This window comes from Monodelphis domestica, chromosome 4, assembly GCF_027887165.1.
Source record: "Monodelphis domestica isolate mMonDom1 chromosome 4, mMonDom1.pri, whole genome shotgun sequence".
NCBI lineage: Eukaryota > Metazoa > Chordata > Mammalia > Didelphimorphia > Didelphidae > Monodelphis > Monodelphis domestica.
This window is the reverse complement of record NC_077230.1, coordinates 64,717,200-64,731,282: the sequence shown is the minus strand read 5'-3', so window position 1 is coordinate 64,731,282 and position 14,083 is coordinate 64,717,200. Positions and strand designations below refer to the sequence as shown.

The window sequence follows — 14,083 nt, the reverse complement described above, 5'->3', positions numbered from 1 at the left end:
CCCATTTTATAGTTATGGTAAATAGAAAATTTGAGAAACTAAATAATTTTCCCAAGGATATGCATTATAATTGGAAAGAGGGAAGATTTAAGATTTCATAGTACCAAATCCCATCAAAGAATGACTAGATTTTCAAAAGGAACTAAACACTCAGCTACATAGATGAACTTGACTCAAAGAAGAGATTTAAGAAGATTCTTACCTCTGAATTATCAGAGGTAAGAAGGGACCACAGCTTTAAAACATTGTATTTAATCAGCCTTTTTTGATGTTGATTTGTTGGACTCTCTCTCTTTTTTTTTTTAATGATGGTCTCTTGAAAGGCTGGGAAGAGGAATACGTTACCATCTATGTAAAAAAAAAAGATATCAAAGTTCATTTAAAATAATTGAACTATTTTAGACTATGAGGTTTTATATTATTTTTTATCCTATTTTATTTTCAATTGGTTTCCTAAATCAAGTTATATGATTTAAAATAATGGTCCACAGATCATACTATCATTAAAAAAAGTCTGCAGTTGGAACTGCTGACATATTGAAGAACTCGACTAATAGGATTAGTCAGACATCAAATTTAAAATACTTAGTGGAATTCAGTTTATAAGCAAATTCATATAACAAAATAGTGAAAAATTACTTTCTGAGATGTCAACATCTCTGAGAGCACCTGAAGCTGGGCAATTTCATATTACTTCATAGTACATAGTACATAATACATAGATTAGAACAATTTCTGAGAATTAGTAAAGATCTTAAAAGTCAGTATTAGTTCTATTTTAAGATAAATGGAAGTTTACATGGCAATGAGGCTCAGAAGATTCTCTGGGACAGCTAAGTGGTAAAGTAGATCCAGCACAGGGCCTAAAGTGAGGAAGAAATAAACAAGATTTCACCTCACACACTACCTGCATGACCTTGGGCAAGGCATTCACCTCAGTTTCATTTCCTTTTCCTCAACTGTAAAATTTCTACCTCTTTAGGTTGTTGTGAGAATCAAATGAGAATTTTTGTAAAGCTCTTTGCAAGGGCTTGACATACATAGTAAATGCTTAGTAAATGTAGGTTTTCATCCTTGTCCTCATTATTTATATTGCTGCTATTATTATTATATGTTTTCTGCTTTGGGGATAAAACGTGATTTGATTTTAAAAGTCTTTTTCTGTTTAAAATTTTGATTTTCATCAAGTTTCTTTGAAATATTATTATCCAGTTGATATTTTGAGTATACCTGTGTGTATTTGAATCTAAGTATATAGTGAAATTTCTAGATTTCAAATTAAAAGTTTTGAGAATTAAAAATTTTCCCCTAAAATGCTTTTCCCCCTCTGCTCATTAAGATTACCTAAAACTTTATCATATAAAACATTATTTTTTAATTTCTAGAGCCTCTTGCCAATACCTTAACCATGGCCCATCTGTTTATTATACATTGACATTTTTCTCCAGTGATAGTCCTTCAATAGATTCCTCACCCTCACTCTAGTCCTCCTTTTCTAATACATATCACACAATAAATGAATTGGGTATAATAAAGGAAAATGGCTCAGAAAGATAACAGAAAAATACCTTGAATTTCTATTGCATTCTCTCTGCATCTGACAGATGCTTCAGAAGAGACAAGCTTTGAATAGATGAGTTCTTTTGTAACTGATCAAGTCAGAGAAGGGCTTTTACTTAAAAAAAATTCTTGTTTATGGAAAATGATTAAAAAGCTGAAGGATAATCCATTGTTCATCTTCCCATGATATATAACAGCTAGAAATTGAATAATGCTTTAAATTTTGTGAAGTGCTTTACCTATATTATTTCAGTTTATGATCACAACAATCCTGTGAGGCAGGTAATATAATCATCTCCATATTACAGATGAGGTAACTTGTTGAACCTTCTGCCCATGGTCACACAGGTCATAAGTGCCTGAAGTCACCTTTGAACAATCTTCCTGACTCTGTCCACTTCACTGACTATATTGGAACTTACCATAGAAACGGTTAATAGGTCAGTTAATAAAACCTCACAACCGAGAAGTGCATCAGCACTGATTTTACTAATAGTAAGCATTGGTGATTAAAAATGCATGAAAGGAACAGATTTTAATAGCAGCTAGAAATTTCCACATACGTATGTTTCCATATAGTCTTAATAATAATGATAAAATATAAAATAAAATTTGTTGTTTTTCAATTTTATTTTAAAGTCATATTGTTTTTGTTACTGCTATTATATCTATCACTTCTCAAGACTTTAAAAAAGTATATTACCTTGATCTTGTTTGAATTAGTAATTGACAAAAAAAAAATTATCGTTGATGGAAAAGCCATCATGGTTTTAAAACCCCTGGTTCTAAAGGAGGTCAAGGGGTAGGAGGAAGAGAAGAACACACCAAATAATTTTAAAATTCAGTAGAATTGTCACTGAGAACAATGGCTCATGAGGCAGTTTGTATGTGGATTCCCTCTCTTCCACTTATCCAAGTAGAATTCACTCAAGCTGAGGGAATTAAAGAGAATCAAGATTATGAGTGAAGTGAAAGCAAAGAGACTTGTTTTTCTAGCCTCAATAGTACTATGGTTGGGACTAGATGAATTTGGTCAGTCTCCTGTGCTTTTGAGATACTTAGTAGACATATATTAATATGGCCATTAGTTCTTACTCTTAGTGTAACCATTAAGAATATTCCATTATTTATACAAATTGCAATATTTAGTGAGGTGGTTATAATTTAAAATTTAATTTTTATCATTTTAACAGTTTTTTAGGGAGGGATAATCTGATTGTAGTTTTAGAAATAGCTGATTAAATTGCTCTTCCAAGTAAGCCAGTCTATACCTTAGGATCAGTGTGGAATTTTTGCTTTTAATTAATTTTCTTTATTGTATTAATGCTGCTCTCCTTTCTTGGGCATCTCTGTCATTTGTTTAACTTTCTGCTTTCGTCATAGGAATCAACTGAAAGCTAAGTTAATGTATTCTTAACTCCCTGCATTTCTACTCTTTATACTTTTCCTATAATAAGATTTTTTTAATGTTTTCAGTATTAGTGGAGAATGGATTAAAGACAGATAAATCACCAAGGTTACAGTTCCTCTGAACCATTGACTTAAAGCTGATTGGGGACATGCTGGTTTGACTTTTGCCCTACAACCATAATCCAAAACATGTATTCCTTCCAGTAGGAAAACAAGAGAATAATGAGGAAAGTGTCTGGCTTTAGAATGAGAGGACCTGGTTTCAAATCTCACCTCTGACATTTAGTATAGCTATGTGGTGACAGACAAGTGACTTATCCTCCTTGGGTCTCAAGTTTCCTCATTGTCAAAAGAAGGTTGCTGTATACTGAAGAAGCTTCCAACATCCCCTTCAGCTCAGGATCCATGATCCCATGAAATTGAAAAACAAAAGAGGAGACCCAAAAAGATGTCTAGCCAAAGCATCTCAGCTATAGCCAGTAGCAGATTCAATGACCCATTAGGTTTTTGTTTTGTTTTCATCTCTAACTTATGAGACCTTGAGTATTTAGATAGAAATTATGATGTGCAAGCACTAGCCTAAGCAATTTTTACAAATAAATAACTCATTTGATCTTACAGTAACCCAGGTCAAGAATGTTTCTGGAGAAGCATAATTGCATGCCAATAGCTTTTTTTTTAATTAAGAAAATTAAATATAGTGATAAAAAGAAGGAAAAGTTTTACCTTATAGACACCTAATTGGTTTGTTTTCTCCCCATTCCACTCTTGTGGTCCCAGATAATAAAACGGAATTATTACATTTTCTCAGTTGTGCTATGTATTTGTAATAACCTTTGTTTTCCCACCTTTAATGGGAAAAATAGTGCCTGCCCCCTCCCCTTCTTTAACCTTATATAGGAACATTGTAAAGATTTAATGAAATGTTACTTGTAAAATGCTTTCAGCTTTCATTTTTTTTATGTATACCATGTTATTATAAAATTAGTATCTTTTAGCAGGGAAGCCTTTTCCAACCCTTTACCTATCATTGCTCTTTTTTTTTGTAACACAGATGGTTCCCAAGCTCCCGCCAGACCCCCTAAGCCACGCCCCCGCAAGACTGCACCAGAAATTCACCACCGAAAAGCCCACGGCCCTGAGGCAGCTTTGGAAAATGTGGATGCAAAAATTGCAAAACTTATGGGAGAGGGCTATTCTTTTGAAGAAGTGAAAAGAGCCCTAGAAATAGCCCAGAACAATGTTGACGTGGCACGTAGCATCCTAAGAGAATTTGCCTTTCCTCCCCCTGTCTCTCCGAGGTTAAATCTATAGCAGCCTGGATTCTGAATCTCTAAGATGTAAAATCAGCAAGATAAGGAATTCTGGGAATGTGGAAGTGAGAGCAAATGCAAGATGGATTTTAAAAGAGAAAGTTTTTCTCTCTTTTGCTTCCTTAGAAGAGAGCCTGGCTGGTGCAGCTTATCAAAGGAAGACAGACAGCTGCTGGACTGAAGATGTCAATGGGCTGCTTGCGGCTTACAATATTTTTGCTAGCCATACTTTTAAATCAGGGTTGAACTGACAAAAAATAATTTAAAGAAGTTTACTTCCCTTGAACTTTGAATCTGTGAAATGCTTTTCCTTGTTTACAAGTTGGCAAGTTACAGTTTTGTTTTGTTTTGTTTAATTTGCTATCTGTACTGTGTTCCTGTACATGACCCTTCCTTCATAGAGTAGTCAGGTCTACTGTAGCATTTGCCAGCAACTTACCTTGCATCCGTATAATCAGCAGAATCATCAGGTTTTATTTCAATTTGATTTTCCCCTCCACATGCCCATTTCTGATTCTCTGATTTATGAGATGTGTTAATGGTTTTGAAATTCAATTTAGTGAACAAATGCAAAAAAAAAATGTGGCCTTCACTACTGAGTCTTTTCTTCTGAAACCATCAGTTTGGGGTGGTGGGAGAGGGATTGGAGGGGAGGGGCAGAATCTGAATGTATAATGCATTATTTGATCGAGGAACTATTCTTTCTGAGATATTTGAGCAGCAATGGAGAGCTACCTTTGTTTTTAGTGTAGATGTTGGAACCTTTGATCTGTCAAATCCTGATGTAGGCCACCACAGCTCTATCTCAGCTCTGCAAAACCTAAGAGAGATCACCATACAACTGCTGCAGATTTGAGCAAAATCCAACTGCATACGAGGAAAATGCTGTACTGAAGTTACTTAATGAGGTCACCTGCTATTTCTGCTGCACTACCTTTGGGCATACTGAATAATGGGGCCTCCTCTTTGAATTATATTAATAATTTTCATGTAAAATTATGGTCAAACCTTTTATCCAGAGTGGAATACAGTTCATTTCCTGTTTGAATGATTATACTTGGTTCATAATGGCTTTGGGAGCCAGTTCATATTAACTTGGAAACTTTAAATCTTTGATGCACTGTTAAGTGCTGATGCTACTGTGGCAATATTTTTTTCCAAAGTTCTTAGTAATTTCCTCCTTGTGAACTCAAATTAGAATCTATATTTAATTCGAAGATTCACTCCTTCATTGCCCCTTCTAATTAGGTGAAAATGTTCAAAAATCTTTTCATAGAGAAGTGATTCCTCAGAAGCCATTTTGCAAATTTTAATCAATTTCCAGGTATTAAGTACATATAGCCAGCACCATTTTAGGAACTGCATAAACTGATGCTAGCTTATGCTAAGCTAAAACTTCATCATTTTTTGCCTCATATTTTGTTTATAAAATTCTCCCTAATTTAAAAAAAAAAGAAGTATTTTTCAGATAGCCTTTTTGGGATTTCAAGGCTATTTTTATATTCCCTTGCCTTACAGAAAGAATGATAGGAAATAAGATAAAGCTAAATCATTGAGCCCCTTTCTTCATTGTAAATTGCCTAGTCCATGTAGGAATACTTTTTCTAATATCGGCTAATCTTGAAGGTAAGTAGGTGTCTTCTGCCACTCTTGTTTCTCCATTGATAGAGCATGTTGGAAAAGATATTCCATTTAGGAAACCTGACTTCATGGATGGGTGAATCTGTCTGCAGTGTTTTCATTTTTTTTTAAACCTTTACCTTCTGTCTTAGAATCTATACTAAGTATTAGCTCCAAGGCAGAAGGATAGTAAGGGTTAAGCAGTTGGTTGGGATGAAGTGATTTGGCCAGTGTCACACAGCTAGGAAGTCTGGGGTCTCCTGTCTCCAGACCTGGCTCTCAATCCACTGAGCCACCTCAATACCCCAGTCTGCAGTATTTAAAAGAACATTTACCAAATACCTGAAAGCAGACCCAGTGGCCATTTAGCATTATCCAAAAACTAATTCTGGTGTTTCGAAGGCAGCTGGTGAGAGGAAGTAGAAGGAGCACATCTTAAAATACAATCCTATTCAAAGCAGCCCATAGCTCTTTCCCGTTCTTTCAGCCCCATGATATGAGATTTGAGAATTGTATAGACACTTATCTTGGCTCTTTGGTTCTATTATTTGATTTTCTGCAGGTGTCTCTCAGGTGATGGTAGACCTGAAAGGGGAATTGCTTTTGTATGAGGTGTTCCTCCCATCAATAGGCATACCAAAGCCCCCAAATGGGAATATTTTTACTCTCCCTTTTCTGGGTTTTCAGTAACTAATTTCTTCACTGTTCTTTTGACAGCATGCTTGGCTCTCCGATTTGTACATTGGTTACCTCTTTAAGGAAATACTATATCACATTGTACAAATTTAAAAGCAAAGTTCTAATTGTGTGTGTGCTATTAAGCTAAAAGTGGCTGCTTTATTGGAATAACAATCTCTTCCTCCTGCCATCACAGAAATGATGAAAAAATAATGCATTAACACCTCCACGGGTTTCAAGTTCTCAGAATTTAAAGTGAGCCTTCACATGTCTGCCAGGGAAGATAGTTTAATATTTAACAAATTTGATCTAGATCTTCAAACCAATGAGCACTATTTTTAAAGTAAAAACTACTGTCCTACACGGAAAACTTCTTGACTGATCAAAATGTCAACTTTTGTGTTCAACAGTTTACATTAGTTTTATCATCTCGGGAAAAAAAAAAGTCAAAAATTCTGCAGCAACAGAGAAAAGGGTTACTTCAAACATGAAATTAAATGTGGGGTACTGTTTGAAAGGAATTATTGCTCTCTTAACAGAGGATAACAGATAGATTATTTTGAGAATATCTACAATATTAAAGAACTCCCTCTACCTAATGTTGTGTTTCTGTAGTGAGAAATGATCTAGATTTTATGTGCCTGTAACCTAAGAAGGGATATATATATTTTCTCTATGTGTCAAAAAATATCTACAGAATTATTTTGATCAGTGTCCTGTATGATAAAAGAGAGAGTGGATGAAATTTAAATTCCTGTAGGTGTTTTTTTGTGGACAAACTACCCATTGACTTTCCAGTTCACTAATTTTCCCCCTTCTGCTACTTCCTACTTCTTTGTTTTATATGTCTATTATTGTACTGTTGGAAAACAAGATTTAGATCCTAGCCAGACTCTCTAAAAGTTAACCAGAGCAGTGTCCATGCATAGCTTCAGCCCAACTCCCTTCCAAAGAGATGGCTCTTACTCCTCTTTTCCTATCCCTGCCCCCTCACACATTGCAAATGGTCAATAGAGCCCTGATCGTAACTCTCAAGGGCCCATTTTTTATAACTGTGTCAGTATTTCACATTCCAAGAACACTTGGCAAAGATTTCTTCATAATGTGAATTTTTTTACGCACCAGAAGCATTTCCTATAGTTATTTGGAATTTTTTTCTCTTGACTTTTCAACTTGAAGCTTTACTTTGCACTTAGTATCTGACTTGGTTATATTTTAAATTTGTGTCTTAAGCTTGACAGATTTGGAAGCAAACTACAGTATATTTTAAATAGTTTCAGGTACTACCTGTTGACCTGGGATTTAATGCTTCTAAGAAAAGTTTCCAGGAAAAAAAAAAAAGACCGCAATCAAGTGCATATTGAAGGGTTTTCTTCCAAATAACTATTTTATCAGTAAAAAAAAAAAGAAATACTTTTAAAAATTTGTCTAACATGTGGCAAATATAGTTATGTGGTCAATTAATTTATATTTTATTCAATGTTATTTTCCAATTCTGGTTATTATGTAACCTCAAGTACTTTATCTGTTCTTGTAAGGTATTTTATAAAATGAATGTTACCAGAATATCGAGTCACTTCTTTATTTAAGATCAAACAAGCTTCTGTTTCTCTTTTAAGTGTTGTACTTTCTTCTTCTAGAGATAAGCTGAATGGACAAATGACATTTAATTTGAAAAAACAATTGTGCAGTGTGAAATGGACTCTAGAGTAGAATTCAGAGTAAGGAGAGTCCAAATTTGAGATCACCCAATGGGATCGATTTATTCAAGTACTTAATGATAGAGCATTTTGCCTATAAAGATAATCCCATGACCTGGAACAGAATTCTAGATAGCTTTTTGGAAAAGTCCCATGTTGGAAATGTTATACAGTAGCCATGAGGTGTAAATTGCCTCGTGAAGAGATGTCTGTAACTTCATTGGGAGAATGCCAGAAGGGATTGCTAGTGGGTCTCCCACTGTTGCAGATACAGATTACAATCTCATGTGATTCTGAGTTGTTGCTTGAGGCAGAAGGAAGTAAAGTAGCCTGCTTAAAGCGAGTCCTAAATTGTAATGAATGTCAGAGGTGGGATTTGAATTTAGGTCTTGCTCATTCCATACCCTACACTCTTATCCACTGTACCAGAGCTGACTATATGAGATCATAAGCCTACATAGAATTAGATCTGGAGCTAGAAAGAACCTCATCTAGTCCAACCCCCTTGTTTTATAGACAAGAAATTCGAGACCAAGAATTTAAAATTTTGGATACAGACTACACCTGACATTCACTTTTTGTGATCCTGTCTAAACTGCCATTCTCTGATTTTTATAAGATACTTGAAATAGAGAAGGCATTTAGAAATTGCTTTAATATGCTTCCAAAGATTTGGTTTTTACTGTGGTATAAGAAAAAGACCACTGGTTTTGGAGTAAAAAATAACCACAAGAACTGATTTTAAGACCTAGCTGTTAACATCTGTAAGTTTTTTGACTGATCTAGTCATAGTCCATGCTTGGAATCTCTATTTCTCATTTGCAAAATGGAAGTTATCATTTTTTCCACTAGCTACATCATAGGATTATTTGAAAGATCAAATGGCATAAGGAAGGCAAAAATCTAAAGTAGTATATAAATGTTAACTGGGTCTAACTAGGGAGACTCAGAAATGCCTCTATTGATCAATTAGATATAGGTGGTCAGGGAATAGGATCTGAGGACCAGAAATTTCTTTTAGGGGAAGGAACTGCAACTGGGAAAAATCAACACTCCTGTGTTCATAAAAGCAAGTAGGCAGTAGTTCCTTAAAAGAAAATAGGACAGCAGGCACAAAAGAAATTGAACTACAACTTCCCTTTGGTTTTCACGTCTGAAGGGCTTCTTCAGCATCAGTGCGGTTGTGTAAGAAAGCACCCTGGAGGAGGAGGAGTTGGGAGACCTGCATCTGCCACTATCAGGCACTTTAGCCATAAGCAAGGTATTTCACCACTGTAGGCTTCCTTCTATGTCAAACCCATCCTGAAAAAGTGAGATTACCAAGGAACCAGCATTACATGATGGCTCAGTAAACTGGGTCATCTGTTGATTTTTATGTATTTGTATTCAAAGAAACAAAGAAGCCCAGCCCCTGTTGCTTCTAAGCAAATAAAAGAATGATTTGTGTCTGGACCTGTGAAGGTCTTAAGACTAAACAAATGGCACCCAAAGAGTTTTATGGGTTAAATTTTAAAAAGCATGTGCTTCATTTGGAAAGCACACTTGAGTAGTTACTGAAACTCTTGGCAGTCATACTTATTAATGTCTAAGTGTCTATAAACTTGTCAGGATGAGGACCCCGAAAATGCTACTTGAATATGCTGCCTTGCACATTGGATAACTTTCTAAGAACTCTTCTGCTGCACATTATCCATCTGATGTCAGAGAAAACCAATGGTTTGGTTCCACGTAAGGCTTTTCAGAAGGACCAGGGACGCTGCAGTAACAAGTCATTTGCCAACAATATTAACCCTTTCAGTTTCACTGGCTTGGTAATAAGAGCACCGGTTCCCTTTGGAGGTCGCACACACTTATTCCCCCCTGGCAGCCCAAGTGTTCAGATTTTAAAAGCTATTTTTTTCTGAGTAAGTTGGTTAGAGTATTTGATGTGCGACTCTTGTTTTATAGGGAGAGTCTGATTTCGTGGTAAAAATTAGGAGGCCTAAATGTTCTACTCAGCTTAGTTCTCTCTGGCTAACCTTCAGCTCTGCATGCTGTGTTGCTATGCCTAATTTGCTTCCTGTGGAAAAGAGAGTTAATACTTGCCTCTAGGTATTGTGAAAATTCAAAGAGAGTTTTAAGGATTTTTACTAAATGTCTGTCAAAGTCCATTATCCTCATAATTTGTTTTTATTTTTTTTCTAAACTACTACTTACATATATCAATCATTACAGCAGCACAGGGTCCAGAGCCAATTTATTTCTCCATTTGCCTTTTATTGTAACTGCATGTCCCAGTGGATCTGTTTCTCCACACAAAAAAATTGTCAAATGCTTTTCTCTTGATTTTTCCTTCCCCCTGATCCTTCAAATCATTCAGCTTTTTGACTGTTTCCTTCAAGCCCCTAGAGAAAAGGTAGGCATCACTTCTGGTAGGACTTGTGAGAAGAAAACCTCATCATCTCTTCTTGCGCCAGAGTTCCCTCCCTATCATGGGACTAGATATATTTCCATCCAGATTGAAGGTTATTTTGGTTCTCTTCACACCATCCAGTTTTTGAATTTGGCTCTGACCTGCAAATCTCTCTAATATCTATAAAGACCCAGGAGAAGTCTTCTACAGTCATAAAAAAATGATCAGGTGCTCCCACCATTTCTACCTGTGCCACTTTGCTCAGTAGGCGTTGTGAAAAGAATTATGTCTTCAGTGTTTTAAGGGTTAATGAGCACTTGATATTTTCTCACCAGCTGAGGGCCCACAGCACACATCCAAGTGATGATAAGAACCAGATAACTCCAGGTAAGTTATAAGCAGCAAGATCTGATTATGGAGTAATTTTCAGCACAGGTAACCAGGAGGCACAGCAGGTGGGACCTTCCCAGAAAGGTTCTCTGCTGAGTTTGAGCTGCCTTTAAATTCAGCTGCTGACCTAATTTAAAGAAAATTTTAAAAATTCTCAGACAATGTTACGACAGCATTCCAGTCTCTACTGTGACTTTGGCGTATAATTAGGAAGGTTAATTTTAATCACTTACTGGTTTTCTTCCAAGCTAAATGACCTGTCTCTCTGAGAGCAGGGTATTTGCTATAAATCCCTAAAATTAAAATCTGGGGGACTGGAGAGATGGCATTGCTAGGGAATTTGAAGTCTCCTCTCTCAGTGAGACTCCCAGCTTATGTGCCTTTGGGGATGGTTCTAAGACTTCCCCACTTAAAAGAGGCCCTTAAAGTATGTGTGTTATGTCTGACCTTGTTCAGAACGTAATTGATGAGCTTTTAAAGTCTTAGAATGATGGAGCTGCGAAGGATGTCAGGAGGTCATTTCCTCCAGTCTCCCAACTACATTGTTATGTATTATACAAACCACCAATACTCATGTACTTAACTTAGGTTGATAAGCCACGCACATTCCAAATTCAAACGCTTCTTTATTCCTAGAGAAATCATAACATTTTTTTTTCCAGTTCAACCACATGGGATTCGAAACCCTCAGAAGGTTTCCTAGTTACATAAATTGACAGTAAAAACATTTTCTCCAAAAGACATGCTGGATTTTAACCATAGCGATCTTGCTCATTTTAATGAGTTATGAGGTTAATGCTCTACCTATTCAGAAGCAATTATGTCCTTATTTACTGAAAAGATATGGTTTGACTCCTACGAGCGCAAACTATTATTCCAAAGATTTCAGGTTGTTTTGCACATAAACTGACTCAAAAGCATTGCATGAAGCATGAAGCCAACTGGCTCCTTTAGTTTCATTTTTTGGAATCTGCATGCCCATTCCTGGAGGCCCCAATGATTACTGTTATAAAACTTATACTGCAGAGTCTCATGCTGGACTCAAAAGCTGTTGGAGCCAGGGCACTGGTCCAGTAAAAAGCAACATTTAGGAAATCAGTGGATAAATTTATGGATATACCTTGGAGTCAAGTAACTATATACTTCTAAAATGATTAATATTACATGATTAATATCATAACCAGTTGGGGTTTTTGTGTGAGAAAATAAGGGGAGAGAGAGAGAGAGAGAGAGAGAGAGAGAGAGAGAGAGAGAGAGAGAGAGAGATCAACTGAATCGGTATTAGTAGAATATGGTCTAACAAAGCTGCCACCTTCTAGCTCAGTGACCTTGAACAAATTCTCTAGAATTCAGGCTCTTCATCTATAAAAGTGTCCCTTCCAAATCTAGCTTCTGTGATCCTATGACCTTAAAAACGGTGGATATTATAGCTCTGAAACCCATACCTCTGTTTCCTTATCCACCAGAAGAGTTTAGAATTTATCCCTGATTTTTGCATAGAATGCTGGGAAAATTAAAGGACTAATGACTAGAGGGTATTGAAGAAAGGGATTATAAAATGACAATTAATAGTATGCTAAGAGAAGATGTCCCTTGATCCCTGTGGAAAGAGGAGTGCTGCACAATTCAAGGAAAGTTGAGGATGCATTTTTATCTATTCCCCCTCCCTACCAATTAATCAACGTGTAGCAAATCTGCTCTTTAGTCAGTGTTAGAATCATGGCAGCCTGCTGAGCCTGTCATCTTGACACAGCAGTTACAGTGCTTGAACGAGACATTAGTATCCATCTCCTGGTACTAAGCCAGTGACAGGCAGAAAAAAAGAAAATAAATCAGAGAAAATGGAAAGAAAAAGACAGAAGCAACTGCACCAAGAGAAAAACAGCTAAGGGATGCAACAAGCAGTGATAAAATAAAAGCTCTAAAGGAGAGTGAAGATATTAAAAAGGACAGAGAAAATATGGTTCTACCTAAACCACCGCTGAAGCAGGGTTTATTTTCAACAAACTCCAGTAGCTGCCTGATGAGTTTTGATTAATAATAATAACCAAAAGTGAGGGGACATGGAAAACAGGAGGGAAACAGAGCTTTACTTTTTTTTTTAAAGAAGATTAAAAACAAGGCAACAGGGTTGACTCTAAGCAAGGCAGTGAAATTAGGCCACTGGTTTTCAAAGCTCTAACCATTTACCATAATAGGCTCCTCTTTGATGAATGTCTCCACCTACATCTACCTTAACTGCTTCTTAGATACCCCACTCTCCTATAGAAGTCTTCCCAGTTGGGCTTTCCCATTCCTTTCCATGTGGTATATATTCCTAACATGTGATACATATTTTGACTTTTCCCACAATGAGAGAGTGTTGGTATAATGGAAACAATAATTGAATTTCATATCAGTAGATGCAGTTTTGAGACCTCCCATTGGCATTGATTATTTATAAGTGTGGCCTTGGACAAATCTCTTCTTTCTGGGGCTTGATTTTCTTGTCTACAAAATAAAGAGGTTAGCCTAAGTGTCTTCCACTTCTAACTATGATTGTATGAGTCTTTACTATTCCCTCAATTAGAACGTAAACGTTTTTTAAAAACTCATTTTTTCAGCTACATGTAGAAATAATTTTTAGCAATTGTTTTCTGACATTTTAGGATTCAGATTTTCTCTCTCCCTTCCCCTTCTCCCTGAGGTGATAAATAGTCTGATAAAGGTTATCCCAGTAATAATGATTCATGCAATATGTATTTCCATTGCTCATGTCATGACCAAAAACACATATCACACATACAATAAAAAAAAACTCATGAAGGAAATAAAGTGAAAGATGAAGAAACAAACCTTTAGCTCCATATCATCTACTTATTAAGCTGGTAAAAAAAAAACAACAAACAATTGACACAATAGTGATAGCTAATAGTTTAGTGTTATTCCTTTAAGAGAAGATTTTGGTGTTTTTTTTAACTTATTTTTTTGTCAGAGTTTTGCTTTTTACATCAAATTTGTTTTCAAATATATCTCTTCCC

The 14,083-nt window shown here is 35.9% G+C and overlaps 1 protein-coding gene across 5 annotated transcripts in view; it reads left to right on the top strand.

The window, feature by feature from the left end:
• The window catches only part of CBLB (Cbl proto-oncogene B), a 219,270-nt gene extending 211,123 nt beyond the window's left edge, over window positions 1-8,147 (top strand). For all 5 annotated transcript variants that reach the window (XM_007493530.3, XM_007493531.3, XM_007493529.3 and 2 more), the window contains one exon: window positions 4,025-8,147. In XM_007493530.3, coding sequence (XP_007493592.1) covers window positions 4,025-4,284 — 260 coding nt within the window. In that variant the 3' untranslated portion in view covers window positions 4,285-8,147. The remainder of the gene's footprint in view (window positions 1-4,024) is intronic.
• The last annotated feature ends 5,936 nt before the right edge of the window (window positions 8,148-14,083 follow it).